Source organism: Adiantum capillus-veneris, chromosome 7 (assembly GCF_014529385.1).
Source record: "Adiantum capillus-veneris isolate H3 chromosome 7, ASM1452938v2, whole genome shotgun sequence".
Classification (NCBI taxonomy): Eukaryota; Viridiplantae; Streptophyta; class Polypodiopsida; order Polypodiales; family Pteridaceae; genus Adiantum; species Adiantum capillus-veneris.
This window is the reverse complement of record NC_140937.1, coordinates 14,635,620-14,652,455: the sequence shown is the minus strand read 5'-3', so window position 1 is coordinate 14,652,455 and position 16,836 is coordinate 14,635,620. Positions and strand designations below refer to the sequence as shown.

The 16,836-nt window shown below is 43.4% G+C and overlaps 1 protein-coding gene across 2 annotated transcripts in view; it reads left to right on the top strand.

Annotated features, from left to right (window-relative positions):
* The first annotated feature begins 5,850 nt into the window (after positions 1-5,850).
* Positions 5,851-16,836, top strand: part of LOC147453469 (uncharacterized) — a 54,789-nt gene continuing 43,803 nt past the window's right edge. For both annotated transcript variants that reach the window (XM_086515657.1, XM_086515656.1), the window contains exons 1-4: positions 5,851-6,243; positions 7,343-7,525; positions 7,731-7,842; positions 7,951-7,996. In XM_086515657.1, the coding sequence (XP_086371783.1) occupies positions 6,179-6,243; positions 7,343-7,525; positions 7,731-7,842; positions 7,951-7,996 (406 nt within the window). In that variant the 5' untranslated portion in view covers positions 5,851-6,178. The remainder of the gene's footprint in view (positions 6,244-7,342; positions 7,526-7,730; positions 7,843-7,950; positions 7,997-16,836) is intronic.

Here is a 16,836-nt window from a genome sequence, read left to right as displayed (position 1 = left end):
ATTTCATAGTGTGAAGTTGATGCAACAAGGTGGGTGTGAGGTGGTGAGAGTGAAGCAAGGTGGGAGATCCAAAAGGGTATAATCCCTTTGTAACCTACTTCTTGTTTTGAAGTACTAAAGCCATTGAGTGGCTGCTTTCTCGTGGCCGTAGCCCACATTGGGTGAACCATGTATATCATGTGTACTCTCTCTCTCTCTCTCTCTCTCTAATCTCTTGTGTGTAAATTATCTCTCTCCATTAAGTAATCTACTCAATTATCTACTTAGCTACGTCATATTTCCTAACAACTGGTATCAGAGCAAGGTTTGCTCGTAGCTAAAGTATATCCAAGGAAAGGATTTCTTGAATTGAGTGGGAGTTATGGCGGAGGAAGGGAAGCTCAAGATTGAGAAGTTCAACGGCAAAAACTACCAACATTGGAAGATACAGATTGAAGACTATCTCTACCAGACGGACCTCTATTTGCCACTAGGCGGTCTTGCAAAGAAGCCCGCAACGATGGCAGATGAAGCATGGATTGTCCTCGATCGAAAGGCACTGGGAACAATCCGGTTAAGCTTGGTGTCAATGGTGGCCTTCAATGTTTCGGAGATGAAGACCACGGAGGACTTGATGAAGTCACTTGATGACTTCTACGAGAAACCGTCAGCATCCAATAAGGTATTTCTTATGAAGCAATTGTTCAATCTAAAGATTACAGAGAATGGTTCAGTTGTAGAATGGATAGTTGGGACAACCTTGTGATGGCTGTAAGTAATTCTGTTTCTGGCACAAATACTCTTAAGTTTGATGATGTTGTGGGTGTTCTCCTAAGCGAGGAAATACGAAGGAGAAGCACACGAGAATCATCAAGTGTTGCACTGTCAGGGGAAACAAGAGGAAGGCCTAAGGAGAGGTTCAAAAACCAAAAGGGTCGTGATCGCTCAAGATGGAGCAAGTCACGCACAAAGTCAATTCTTGAATGTTGGAACAGTGGCAAGAAGGGCCACGTCAAGAAGGATTGCTGGTCCAAGAAGAAGAAGGGACTGAGTCTCAAGACAACAAGCCAACATCGGAGGCCAATGTGCAGGTAAAGTAGAGCAAGATGCTATAATTCTCTCATTAGACAATGTGTCTAATTCCTGGATAGTAGATTCCGGGGCTTCATTCCATGCGACACCACAAAAGCAACATTTCCAAGATTACACCAAAGGTAATTTTGGGTATGTATACTTGGGAGATGATGAAGCTTGTGAGATTGTCGGCAAAGGTACATTTTTTTGTCAAAACTGCTAACGGAAATGAATGGAATCTTAAAGATGTTAGGCATGTTTCTTCTCTTCGGAAAAATTTGATCTCTACAGGACAATTGGACGATGAAGGTCACAACATTGCATTCGGAAACAAATGATGGAAGATCTCAAAGGGATCTTTGGTGGTTGCCAAGGGAGAAAAGGTTGATATACTTTACTTGTGTACTATCAGCACGCAACCTTCAACTTGTGCAACAACTACATAAGTTGACAGTGCGGTGTGGCACTACCGGCTTGGGCATACGAGTGCCAAAGGAATGCAAATCCTTCAAACAAAGAAGCTTCTACCAGGTTTGAAAGAAGTCGACTTAGAGTTCTGTGAAGATTGTGTTTATGGTAAACAAAAGAGGGTAAAATTTCAAAAATCAGGAAATGAAAGGAAAAATGAAAAACTTGAGTTGGTTCATTCTGATGTTTGGGGTCCTGCAAGTACACCATCACTTGGTGGCTCATTGTACTATGTAACATTCATAGACGATGCGACTAGAAAAACATGGGTTTATGTCATGAAGAATAAGTCCGATGTATTTTCCATATTTCAAAGGCGGAAAGCCTTTGTGGAGAATGAAATAGGTACCAAGGTTAAATGCCTCAGATCCAACAATGGAGGCGAATATTGCAGCCAAACTTTTGAAAGCTTTTGTGCTAGCAATGGCATTCAGAGGCAAAGGACAACCCCAAGAACACCTCAACAAAATGGGATTTCGGAAAGGATGAACAGGACAATCATGGAGCGAGCACGAAGCATGCGGCTACATGCAGGCCTACCGCTTGAGCTTTGGGTGGAAGCTGTAAGTACGTCTGTGTACTTAATCAACCGGTCACCCTCAACGGCATTGGATGGGGGAGTTCCAGAAGATGCATGGACAGGTAGACCGGTGAATTATGCATTTCTCAAAGTGTTTGGGTGTGAAGCTTTCATGCACATAGATAGAAGCCTAAGATCAAAGCTAAATACAAAGTACAAAAAGTGTTTCTTCATTGGCTATGGAGAAGGTGACTTTGGGTATCGCTTATGGAATCCCGAAGATGGTAAAATCTTAAGGAGTAGGAATGTAATTTTTAACGAACAAAATATGTACAAAGATTACTTGGAAAGAAAATAAACAAAAGAAACAGGTGATGAGTACATGGAGCTTGAGGACGGTGAAGACTCAAGGACTACAAACGATGACAATGTGCAACAACGTCAACCAAATGAAGAGCCTCAACCTATTCCCCAAAGATCTACAAGAGCAAGTAGACCCTTAGAAAGGCTTGTTCCTTCCTTCAACCATCTCTTGATCTCATATTCTGGAGAGCCGGAATCATATGAAGAAGCTATGCAACACGAATCCAAAGAAGAATGGACGAAGAGCATGTAAGTGGAGATGGACTCACTACATCGCAACCAAACATGGAAGTTGGTTGAGTTGCCTAAAGGTAAGCGGACACTTCAAAACAAATGGGTTTACAAGCTGAAGGAAGAAGAAGGTAGGAAGAAAAGGTACAAGTTTAGGCTTGTGGTAAAAGGGTTTTCTCAAAAGAAAAGTACTGAATTCAATGAAATATTTTCTCCTGTTGTAAAAATGAACTCAATTAAGCTTGTCTTAAGCCTTGTGGCTGCTCATGATTTGAATCTCGAGCAAATGGATGTAAATACGGCATTCCCTCACAATGACTTAGAGGAGGAAATCTACATGCTTCAACCAAAGGGGTGTGAAGTAAAAGGTAAGGAGAAAATGGTTTGCCGATTAAAGAAGAGCTTGTATGGTTTAAAGCAAGTACCAAAACAATGGTACTTGAAGAGTGATCGATGGATGTTGGATCATGGATTCACAAGATGCAACTCGGATCACTGCGTCTACACGAAGAATTTGGGAGATGGGAAGTTCATCATCCTAATGTTGTATGTTGATGACATGCTGATTGCAAGTGCTAACATGCAGGACATCAAAGACCTAAAAGAGGAGCTGTCTAAATATTTTTCAATGAAAGATTTAGGTGCTGCAAAGAGGATACTTGGTATGAAAATATCAAGGGACAGGACGAAGAAAACAATAAAGCTATCTCAAGAGGATTACATCAAGAAGGTACTAGAAAGGTTTGCAATGCAAAATGCAAAACCAATTTCTACACCTTTGGCTGGTCACTTTAAACTAACCAAGGATATGTGTCCAAAGACACAAGAGGAGATAGCCTATATGTCTAAAGTTCCATCTGCTGCAGCGGTAGATTCTCTTATGCATGCTATGGTCTGGACAAGGCCAGACATTGCACATGCAGTGGGAGTTGTAAGTAGGTTCATGGACAACCCAGGTAAAGAGCACTGACAAGCTGTGAAGTGGATACTTAGGTATCTAAAAGGGGCAACAACAAATGCTTTGTATTTTGGAGGAACTGATATTTTTCTAGAAGGGTATGCTGATGCAGATATGGCAAGTGACAAAGATACTCGAAAGAGCACTATTGGCTATGTCTTCACGGTTGGAGGCACAACAGTAAGCTGGGCTTCAAAGTTGCAGAAAGTGGTCTCACTTTCTACCATGGAAGCAGAGTATGTAGCAATGACGGAGGCAAGCAAAGAAATTATGTGGCTTCACAGATTCTTAGAAGAGCTTGGATTCAAACAAAACAATTGTGTCTTGTACAGTGATAGCCAAAGCGCTATCTATCTTGCAAAGAACTCAGCCTTTCATTCAAGGACAAAGCACATCGAGGTGAGATATCACTTCATACGCACTCTTTTGAAAGAGGGACAGCTAAAGCTAGGAAAGGTGCATACAAGTGAAAATCCTGCAGACATGTTTACAAAGGTGGTCAACAAGGAGAAGTTGAGCTTTTGCTCATCTTCAATTGGCATTCAAGGATAAGAAGCCAAGATGGAAAGTAGTCACAGGTTTGGTTTGGAGATTAGTCTCCAAGTCGGAGATTGTTAAGTATGGAGCCTGATTTACTCCTTGTAATTTTCTGTGTTAAAAACGCACATTTGTAATGCCCCCATTATGAGGAGAAGCCATCGTGCGTAAAGGAAAATCACTCGTCGGAAACCAAAATTTTCAAGGCTTCGCCGGAATGTTATGGCCGGCAGACGACAGCCGAAAAGTGATCGAAAAACGACAGATCGGTTGGCCAGTGGCCGGTGGTCGGAAGTCAATAGCCGGTGGCCGAATTCAAAAGTAGACTTGTCTTCTCAAGGGCGGCCACACATGGGCGAATTGGAGGGTCCGACTTATCTACACAAGGGCGGCTGCACATGGCTGCTTCTCATGAGAGAGGGCAACCCTTTTGGCCTATAAAAGGAGGCCATTTCTACACACATTTCATAGTGTGAAGTTGATGCAACAAGGTGGGTGTGAGGTGGTGAGAGTGAAGCAAAGCGGGAGCTCCGAAAGGGTATAATCCCTTTGTAACCTACTTCTTTTTTTGAAGTACTAAAGCCATTGAGTGGCTGCTTTCCCGTGGACGTACCCACATTGGGTGAACCACGTATATCGTGTGTACTCTCTCTCTCTCTACTCTATAATCTCTTGTGTGTGTAAATTATCTCTCCATTAAGTAATCTACTCAATTATCTACTTAGCTACGTCATATTTCCTAACAGTTCTCTCTTTATATGTGCTGCTTCCTGTGGTTGAATTAAGTCACTTTGGGTTCTTATTCATTTCATAGTTAACTATAAAGTACTCACCTTTGGGTGCACTAAAGTCACTGCATCATCTAGACCTCACAGGAATCGTTGTCGGGCTTCAGGTCAACCATGAACTCCAGAGTTGATTCACATTCTTGTACACCATCTGATGTCAACAAAAAGGAGGGAGCTTGTAGCCCTGTCACACCCATTCTAGATGTCTCCATGGGTCTCCTCACCTAAAGTAATGGGAGGAAGCTTTAAAAGATGGCAAGGGAAGCTTGATTCCTCAAATGTGGGCAATGGAAGAAGTTTCTTGAATGACATGGAGCAAAGTTATTGGACGGGGCTAAATTCGAGCTTTATCGGGCCCACAAATTTTCTATTGCCCTCAGAAGAAGGGATTGTGGCGTAGACAATGACACAACAATGCATTCTCAACACATCATCAAGGATTGAGCACCTTAGGTAGCCAAACGGCTGAAGAAGCAATAGCTTCTTCATGGATGACAACAAATGTTGAGAAGCAAAATCTACTTTTACCTCAGCTTTGTGTGAATTGGCCAGGGAACTACTGTTTGAACTCACCCTTTATCTCATTACACGCTTCCTAATGTCTGGATGCCCAAAGCCAAAATGGGCGCCACCCGTGTGTGAATCCAGCCTACTCAGTTAATGGATTTGTTAACTTGCAAAGCTTGCACGTTTCAGCCTGATTATGATAATCGCATTTGCAAGGTAAAAGGGAAGGGGAAAGGTTACAAGCGGGCGGTCCCACGTGAGAGGGAAAAGGGGGTGATGATGGTGGTCACCACCTTCTCCCACCACCACCAGTGACCACCACCCGCACTTTCCATTTCGCAATTCCTTTTTGGCTTTTCAAAGTTTTAAGGCAAATCTGCCCGTTTCCGATTTCCTTTTGCAGTCAATTATTTAATTCCGCAGCTTTCCCTGAATGAAAGCAAAAATGCTCCCACCTTACTTTAAATCCTTAGTTTATTTTGTCAAAATTGCCTCTTCCTCCTCCCTTCTCTCTGTAGGCTCCGCTCCCCTCCTCCTCCTCCTCCTCTCTCTCTCTCTCTCTCAACTGCCCGCTTGCACTCTGCTTTGATTTTGCAGCTTCCCTCTCTCTCCGTGTGTGTGTGTGGTGGAGAGAGAGAGAGAGAGAGAGGGAAGAGCTATTGCTTTGATCTTATCAAGCCAACGTTGTTAAGCATCCTCGTGAAGTTCTTCATAGCAGACAAAAATGCGATTGGATTTATCCTCTTGAGCTCAATGGCCATGAACGCAGAAACTGTGCTGGACTTTGTGGAGTTGCAGCTTGCCCCACCTCGCACCAGGTGAGAGAGAGAGAGAGAGAGAGAGAGAGAGAGAGAGAGAGTTGCTTACCTCTTACAAAATTGAGGACAAATGTGACGAGTTAGAACCTTCAATCTTCGGTCAGAATCTGCATTCTTATCTTTGAGTTGATAGACTGGGTTTTAGTAACTCTTTTGCACACTTTGGGGCCTTTTGTTGAGAAATCTCGCAGATCTTTCAACGTTTATAATCCTTATGGCCGCATAAACTATGAAAAGGATTTAGGGTTCACCCAGATGCCCATACATATGTACATACATGAGCACATTTCAGTCTGTACTTGTGCGTTGATGCATATGCATGCACAAGCTTAAATGCATATTGATTCCTCTACATTGTTGAGCTTAAAGAGCAATTAAGCCCACATACGCTTTTGCTGAATGAGCTGTACCTTACTGCAGCCTCTTTGTAGGTTAAACAGTTGTAAATTGTAATATAATGCCCATATGCACAATAAGACACAGTGTTTAGCAATTGGGTAAAGAATCCAATTCAGGTAATTGAAAGCAAAGTAGAATACATTTAGAATTACACGAGCAGTTCAATGCTTGGGTGAAAAAAGATCAGATCATGCTCTTTATCCAATTCAGCAAATTGAAAGCAGAGCAAAAGACATTTATTGGTATGTACACAAGAGCTATTCAATGTTACAGGAGGAGCTTTGTGATCCATTCTTTTGGAGAAAATTGAAGACATCTGCATGAATTTCTGTTGAACACTTCGAAAAAGGAACTTTCAGAAGTAAGAAAGGATTTTCCTGCATCCATGAGCAAGCCTTGGAGCTCAAGGATTGTGTTCCATTCTTTTAGAGAAAATTAAATACATCTACATGAATTTCTGTTGAACATTTCAAAAAAGAAACTTTCAGAAGTAAAAAAGGATTTTCCTGCATCGCAAGCTTTGGAGCTCAAGGATTGAGGGGTGGGAGGGGGGCAACTATCAACTTTGTTATTAAAAAGAAACTTGTGAATACAAGTAGATTTCGTTTTTTGATGAATGTTCGGATTATAGTGCAAATCACTTATATTTAAATCTTGCTTTCCAAGTGAATAGTTTTTATCTTTCTTTGGATGCTAGCAGATGTGAGCTATTCGTTTCAGCAAATGGTGTCACAGAGAAGGTAGCATCGGGCTTTCTGAAGCCTTTCCGTACGCATCTTCGAGCAGTGGAGGAGCAGACTGCCAAAGGTTGCAGTTTAGTGAGGCTAGGGTATCCACAGTTCATGAATGGAAAGTCATGGTTCACAAAAGGGACAGTTGAGAGGTAATCAGAACGAAGTCACGTTTCCCCAATGTGCTCTTCCCTCTTGTGGCCTGCATGCATCACGGCTTTTGGCAAGGCTCCTGCCCCCCCCTTCCCCCAAAAAAAAAAAAAAAAAAAAAACACACCCACACCCAACCAGACATTGCCCACAGGCACACATTTGTGTATGGCCACAAATCCAATTTTCTGTACTCCCTGGTGCCAGGTTTGTACGGTTTGTTAGTACACCAGAGGTGCTGGAACGAGTGAAGTCTGTTGAAGATGAGTTAGCACAGTTGGAACAAGTCCGGAGTATCCAAGCAAGCAGTCTCTTTCAGGTATTCTCTCTACTAAAATGTCCCTTGAATCGCTACCAGTCGTCAATACAGATCATTTGCATCATTCGACATATGGTAGAGATCATATAAACAGTTACTTAATTTCAGGCTGACGATATTGTTGCGGCTCCAGCTGAAGTTCCGATAATTGCTGGTAAGCAAGTCTCGCTGCAATATTGCTGCTTTAAAACTTGAACCCTATTCCTTAATGTGTGAGCTGCAATCTGTGACATGAATCTTTTTTGGGCAAGTAAAAACACTCATGCATGGAAACTTGAACCCTAATGCCTCTTTGTGAGCTTCCTTATCAATCATTTTTTAAAGCCTGTAGAGAAAATGGCAAGAGAATTACTGCTGATTTAGTGTGTGTTTTGAGAGAGAGAGAGAGAGAGAGAGAGAGAGAGAGAGAGAGAGAGAGAGAGAGAGAGAGAGAGATATGAAATGAAATGAAATGTTATATTAATGTCTCCAAAAGGCCAAAATGACCTATGAGACCAGAGCGTTACAATGTGGTGAATCTGATACAAAGTCAGAGTAACAAAATGAAATGACAAAATGATAAAATAAAAGTACTATGGGATCCTAAACTGGTAGGTGTGAACTAAGCAGCTAGCTGGGGGTAGCTAAATCACAAGTCACAAGAGATCCATCATCGGTTGTTGGCAGATCTCATCAATCTCCTCCATGGACAGCAGTTTGACCGGGCGTCGAGCATGTCGGGTCAAAGTGGTCCGAATCCTCTGATGTAGCCTCTGTCGATGCTGTTTAGTCCTCCGCAATCGTGGGCGTCTCGATCTCCCTACCTCAGTCCCTCAATCGATCAGCGTACCTCTGGTGTGAGGCGACAAGATCTGTTGTGGTAGTAGCTCCTCTGGGTGTTCAGTGTCTGCTTCTAAAGAAGTCTGTGATGTGTCTCTGAGACTGGCTAGCCTCTCCTCTCATCAGGCTCTCTCTGTGTGCGCAGCTCGAGCAGAAACAAACCCAAGCATCTTTGATCCTCGTACCTCATGACTCTGGAGAGTGGTCCAAAGCCCTCTCTGCACAAGCAGTGGAAGCGGCCTCGTATCTCGTAGTAGACGGGGCAGTGGCATCTGTAGTGTAACTGTCTCAGGCTCCGTGTTACACAGGGTGCATGTACTCTGCTGTATCTCCCAGCCTTGATCTGCAGCTGGTGTGAAGATGTGCATATCTGGCCAATCGCACATTGTATTCCATGAGACAAGTGGGTGTCCATGTATCTGGGCCTCGTCACAAAACCGTCCGTCGTAAGTTGGAGAGGATGCTCTCTGTAGAAAGCCATCGTCGTGCCCAGCTCCTGTGCTGGCTGTACCCATGTCCTCCTGGTGTCTAGCTGAATCGGGTCCTGGTGGATGAGCCTGGTGGTCTTGGACTGTGTAAGAGTCAGAGAGGGTGCATCCAGTGAGGACTGGAAGGGGGGCAATTTGTCTACACTAAATCCATGTGCCTGGAACCATGACGTCATCTCCCCATACCAACATGCTGTGTCTCCCTGCTTGGCTAACTGTCGAGAGGACTCAAGTGCAAGGTGGGCGTATCTGTCTCTGGGAAGTTCCCACAAGCGGTGTAGGAAGGAAACATATATGGTGAGCGCCTCAACTACTAGTGGGGGGTAGCTAGTGTTGGGAATGGGATCGTGCTAGCTATGGTGGATGAAAGAGAAACATAGCGTCAATGTGAGTGTGTGTGTAAGCAAGGTTATCACTCAAGTGAATTAGGTTCCAAGATAGAATTAGCTTGGACTCATAAACACAATCTTGAGTATTGACTTAGCTTAGCACAAGCTCACCATAGACAAGCATGTAGTGCAAAATAGAGTTGTGTTTATTCATTCATGAAATGAGCTTTAAGTAGCTCTACAACCTTGCTCCACAGCATGTGGGATAATTCCACTCTTCTCTCCTTGACTCACACTTTAGGACAAAGCTCACACTTTACAATCCTCCCCTTGAGGTTTGGACTATGACAAAATACTGAAGATGCATGATCCACACAGGATGATAAGCTGGTATTCACACAGGATGGCAAAATCCACACAGGCTGACAAAATCCACACAGGATGATAATATTCACACAGGAAAAGAAAAGTCCTCCCCTACAAGTAGAGAGGCTGCATCTTCAAAGTACGTCTTCATAAAAGATAAGGTTGGTCTCTCCTTTGTCTTCTTCGCCTTCTACTATGTGAGCTGAACCTTTGTTAGGTCTCTTGCCTTCGTTGCTTCTGCTACTGTTGCTTTCTCCACTGCTACTGCCTCCATTTGTGCTGCGTGACAATGCTCTTAAGCCTATTTACTAGGCTAGCAATGTCCTCCCCTTCAATCATGGTGATCTTGTAAAGTTGTCTTTTGAGACTAACTTTACTTCTTTTGGCCTTGGCTTCAAAATTGCTTTCTAAAACATGCCATGCATCATGTGCATGTGTACATTCGTCTATGAAGTGCACATAATTGTCATGCAAGGAGGTGATGATGATTCCTAATGCTTGTTCGTCTTTGGCCAAATTCTGTGCACTTGCTATGAGTGTAGATGTCCTAGTGTGCACTCCATCGGGTTCGACTTGTTGCTCTAAGGCAGTGCTGATGTTGCTCTAAGGCAGTGTTGATGACAGACCACAAACATTTTTTCATAAGATATCCTCTTAATTTCGTTTGCCAGGTGCGAAATCCTTCCCCGTTGAATTTTTCTATTCCCTTGTCCCTCATTTGTGCTAATAGAGGGGTCTTAGCTTAGGAGACTCTCCTAGCTAGTGTCTATGTAACAGACTTGGACACTCCAAGTCAAGAATCAACCGCGACAACACCAAATAACCATTTCAAAACAATTCACAGATCACAATAGATTTGCACAGGCCCGACAGAGTTCCGTGCCTAGAGATATTGGCCCCAAAGACTGGCGCCCCTTTCGGGATTTCTTTTTGTATTAATCAATCATCAAAGTACAAGAGAGCGGTTAGGGTTTCACTCTCAGACTCTGCGTCCAGATACTAATTTAAAGATTACAAGGGATGCCCAAAAGCAGAGCCCCAAAAGCTTGAAAGCAAAAGCATTCTCTCTCTCTTTCTCATTGCGTAGAGAAAAAGCGAAATTTGCGTCGCTAATCATTTTTTTTTTTCAGCCTCCGTGATTTCCGGGCAGAAATTAGGGTTTGCAGGAATTTTAGGGTTTTTGGCAGAAATTAGGGTTTCTGCTGTCCGTAGCCACGTCATCACTTTGTGACATACCCCCCTCTTGAAAGCATTGTAATCGACCGCGATTACGCCTGCAAAACCGACAAAAGCCATAAACCTTCTTAGCAGACACTGATTGTTAGTACCTACGTATAACCGGCCTGTACAACGTAGAGGGCGGTACTATTTCAATTACCTGTTAACTTTACACAGAGCAATGAGAAGGGAAGAGAACACAGCTGCGTCCAGCGACTAGAATGTCACTGCATACACGAGACCGACACCCTGTAGGCCCCAAAGACTAGCGTCCCTTTTGGTATTTCTTTATTCAAATTAAGGTAGACGATCCGACCACTTCGCACAAGCTTTCACAAAGCTGTCCAAACCTGGCGAGGGCTGAAAACGCAGGTTTTCGACCTGATTTTGGCAGCATAACGGTGCAAAAACCCCTGTAGGTCAAAAGCACCTGTCTAGGACGGATTCCCTTGCTATCTGAAAGCTTTCTGGTGAGCTGTCACAGAAATTCAGCGGGCTGTAATTCCCTGTTTTTCACTGCCGGGTGTCCAAAAGCCTGTACATGCATCCCAAGGCTCTCACGAGGCTCCCCCGGTGTTCCCTTGCAGTTTAGGTGCAAAACCCTAAACCTGCAGAAAAACACAGCATGCTGTAATCCGCTGTTTCGGATTGTTTTTAGCGGAGCGAACACGCCTACTCGTGTCCCAAGGGCTCCCGCACGCAATGGGACAGTTCCCCTGTGAATTGGACGAGTTTTCACGCGAGAAAACTCTCCGAACTCGCAATCTTTCGCGATGGAACTGTGTGTACCTGTGGGGGATTAGCAATTAGCTAATCCGGTTCTTGTTCAGAAGGCTCTTGCCTTGGCAAACGCGCATAAACCCCCAGAACTGTACATGTTCATCTGAGTAGCCCATCTAGTGGGACATTACCATCTGTGCCAAAGGGGAGAGAGAGATGCACGAGAGCAAATCATCGCGCTACATGAGAGAGAGGAGAAGGCAAGCTTTCCATTAAAGCTGTAAACTTGCACCCACTACTCACACACACACTGTAGCTCACTTATGATCAGAAATCAGCCTCTCTCAAATTGGGCGCCCCCTATTCAGTTGGAAGTAGCAAACTCCCCAGAAGTCGCCATGTGTCCAGTTTGCCCCTTTTGAGTTAATTTTCTAGTTCCCACTGACTTATAAAGTTATAAGTGACTTTCTGAGTGGCCCAGACTTCATTTGGCGCACACAGGCTTCCATACTCATCAGAATTCAATGCTAACTGTTTGCCCCTTTTGAGTTAATTTTCTAGTTCCCACTGACTTATAAAGTTATAAGTGACTTTCCGAGCGGCCCAGACTTCATTTGGCGCACACAAGCTTCCATACTCATCAGAATTCAGTGCTAATTGGTCCGACCCGTCCCAGACTGACCGACCCAAACTCCCACTGTGAGAAACCTATTCGGCCCCGCAGCCGTCGTTTCACACTGGCCATGCAATGTCCACTTGCACCTTTTCAAGGGTTCCGGGGAAAACAAGTAAAAATAAAATAAATAAAAAATATATAGTACTTATTTACGGAAGGCAACAGGAAAAATACACCTCCTGGTGACACACCCCACCCTTGAAATACTGCAAGCGACCTCGCTTGCATGCCAATAATACATGCAATATCTCCTGATATCACATATATTCTATGATGGGAATCCAAGATATATATGCTTCCGGAAATGTAGCGTTGGACGATTAAACAATCCCACCAACCTGGCTACGACACATATATCAAGCATAGAAGTCTTCTAGTGTACTCTCAAGCACAAACTTCTCTAGCTAAATTCTGTATGGAAAGAGTAGATACAATTGCTTAACTACTCTCTTGAGCATCATGAACCATGCTCTTGCCTTGCTCCAGAAAAGGCTACATCAAGTCACTGTGGGTTCTATCTGAAAGGCTTCAAGATACAATTGCTATAGCGGAGGTGAATCAACCAATTCAGACTCTTCCATCCATTTGGCATCCAATGATGGATAGTTCTTGAACTTCACCAAATAGCATCTTGCAACCTTTCCTCTAACCTTTCTTTCTTTATGTGCCAATATTTGTTCAGGAACAAGGATTTCATCCAATTCTTCCACTTCGGGTTGTTCCTCATCAAGCATATTCTCTGGCACATCACCAACAAAGGGTCTTAGAAGGCTGACATGAAAAGCATTATGTATTTTCCAGCCTTCTGGTAGCTTTAACCTGTAAGCTACATGGCTGATCTTTTCTGAAATCTGAAAAGGACCATAATATTGCATACCGAGCTTAGGAAACAAGCGTTTCTTGCCTTTCCTTTTCCTTAACCTGGCCTTTTCAAAGCGCAAAAGCAAGTTCACCAAGTGAAAATACAAGTTCACGACGGTGACGATCAACAACTTTCTTTTGCTTAGCCTGAGTCTTCTCAAGAGCAATCTTTATCTTCCTGTATGTTTCATCCATATCTTGCACATACTTGTCTGCCTCAAAAATCTTGTTCTTAGTCTGCAAAATGGGCGGGACTTTCTTCCCTCCTTCCACTATCTCAAATGGTGCCTTACCTGTTGACGTATGCACAGTGTTATTGTAAGCATATTCAACCAATGGAAGATGGTGTTCCCAAGTTGCCTTGTGCTCTGACACATAACATTTGAGCAGGTCTAGAACAGTAGAATTTGCCTCTTCTGACTGTCCATCAGTTTGCGGATGAAATGAAGAAGAGAACTTTAGCGTAGTGCCCATGTTCTCAAACAATGCCTTCCAGAAAAGACTCGTCATACGTGGATCCCTGTCACTGACAATTGACCGAGGCATCCCGTGATATTTAAAGATATCGCTCATGAATATCTTGACCATGTGTTCTGGCTTTATCTTCTTCCTCACAGGAATGAAATGGGCCTGCTTACTGAACCTACAAATGATAGTCCAAATCCCATCATTTCCTGTTTGCGTCCTTGGAAGATCAAAGATAAAGTCCATTGCTATGCTTTCCCATGGCCTATCTGGGATCGGCAATGGCTGCAACAATCCCAGTTGCTTTTGTCTGTCAAATTTGACTTTTTGGCATACTAAGCATGATCTTACAAATGTGTCAACATCTTGACGCAAAGCTGGCCAATAGAAGAATGCCTCAACCCCTTTCACTGTCGCATCAATTCCACGATGCCCAGCATAAGGTCTCCGCATGACTTTCCATCAAAATCTTTGGCCGTAACTGTTTGGTAATGCATAACTTTCCATTCATCATGGGAAAGTCATTCTTAAGCATATAGTGCTCATGATGTTGCCCATCAACAAGCTGGTCATAGATCCTTGCAAAATCTAAATCTTCAGCATATTGTGTCTTCATTTCGTCAGTTCACAATGGTACGGAATTGACACTGCTGAAATTTGGGGCTTTCGTGACAACGCATCAGCCACCACGTTCTTTTTCCCTTGCACATGCACAATCTGAAAATGGAACATTGACAAGATGTTTGCCCATCGCATGTGCTTCTCAAACAACTTCGTCTGTGTGAGAAAATATCGCAAGGTTTGATGATCCGTTTGGACAACAAAATCAGCCCCTAGCAGATAGTGTTTCCAACTAGTGAGAGCATGAATTACTGCTAGCAATTCTTTCTCATAGACTTGCAAGTTTCTTTCAGTCTTCAAAAGAATTCTGCTCTCATATGTGACTACTCGGCCATTCTGCATTAGAACTGCACCAAGACTATGGCCACACGCATCACACTGAACCACAAAAGGTTTTGAAAGATCTGGCAAAATGATTACCGGATCTGAAGTCAGCTTCTCTTTCAAGTGTTTGAACACTAAAATTTCCTTGGCTGTCCACTTGAAAGTAACTCCTTTTCCTTGTAGTGCATGGAGTGGAGAAGCAATCTCAGTAAAATTTCGAATGAACCTCCTATAGTAGGAACATAAGCCTAGAAAGCTTCGAATGTCATGTACGGACTTCAAGTCTGGCCATGATCTGATTGCTTCCACTTTAGCGGGATCCATGCGTACCCCATCCTTTGAAACAATGTGCCCAAGGAAGTGAATCTCTTGCAAAAAGAATTCACTCTTCTTCGCATTAATGAGTAGCCTGTTGTTACGTAACTCATTGAAAACTGCAGTCAAGTGATCCCTATGCTCCTCTTCAGACTTCAAATAGACAATCATGTCATCAAAGAAGGTACCCACGAAGTTTCTATGTGGTCTAAAAATTCTGTCCATCATTCTATTAAACGTGGCAGGAGCATTTGTGAGACCAAATGGCATAACAAGAAACTCATAGAGACCAAATGTTGTCCTGAACGCAATCTTATGGACATCTTCTGGCCTAATGCGTATCTGATGGTAGCCACTCTTTAGGTCTATCCTTGTAAACAATGACGCTCCCTCAAGCCGATCAAGAATGTCATCTATCCTCGGTATGGGGAACCTGTTCTTGATGGTATTCTTATTCAAGGCGCGATAGTCAATGCACATGCGCCATGAACCATCCTTCTTCTGCACTAAGAGTACAGGCGAACAAAAAGGGGATGAATTGGGCTGAATTAGCCCCTTCTCTAAAAGCTCGTTGACCTGACTCATAATCTCTTTTTGCTGGGCTGCACTAACCCTGTATGGTGGTCTATTCGGTGGACTAGAACCCTGGCACAAGATCTATAGTATGATCCTCAGGTCTCTCAGGAGGTAACTCCCCTGGCAAAGAGTGCGGAAAACAATCACTGAAACCACTCAAAAAAGTTGACCTGTCTTTATCTAAGGTAGACAAATTAGATACAACTTGAGGTACTTCTTTTGCAAAGATCAAGTACGCAGAAAGATGATTCTTTATTACAGATGAAATAGCAGAAGCAGAAACAACTGGAACAGACTCCCCTTTAAGCTTTACATCAAGGACATGAGTCTTTCCTCTATGTACAAGGGTAATCTTTTTGTTGTAAGTATCCACCATAGCATGTAACCTGTAACACCATGGGATACCCAGTAACACATCACAGGCCTCAAGTGGCATAATAGAAACTCTTCCGCATCCACATAATTCTGAATGTGCAGACGAAGCTTCCCCAAAATGGGAGTAATGGGCTCTGAATGACCTGGGCATGCCAAACCTGCTTCCCCTGTCATACCCATCTCCTCTGCACGAATGCCCAACTTTGAGCTAATTCTGGTGATATAAAATTTGCACGGGCTCCTGGATCAAAGAAAACCAACACTGTCTGGTCTCTAACTTTGCCCCAAGCTCTGCACAGCTCCGTGGCATCTGTGTTTGGCTGGTCTCCAACCAAGTCTGGAACAAGTCCTGCACTTGGCTTTGGCTTCTTCCCTTTATGGTCTGACTTGTCATCCTTATCTTGTGACTTCTTCTGTGGGCATTCATTTGCAAAATGTCCTCCTGTTCACAAATGTAGCATTTCTTGGCCTCCCTAAGAGATTTTCTTTCTTCAAAAGTTTTGCCAGAAAAATGCCTTTTTTGCCCTTGTCCTCGTCTCGAAGAAGACTGCGTCTTGGACGTATCACCTTCTTTAGTGGAGGGCTTCTTTGTGGGAGGCTCATAAGGCTTTGCTGCAACATTGCTCTTGGCTGAAAACTGTTTGCCCTGGGACCCTTTCTTGTGGCTATTAAATCCATCGGAATCTCCCTTCGACAGATTGCTGGCCACTCTTGCATTCTCTATCAAATGAAACATATTCATGACAGTAGTCTTTGTGCAGTAGTCCCTGATTTTCTTGGGCAATCCTCAACAGTACTTCTCAATTTGTTCTGACAATGGCACAAACCTGTAAGAGGTGAC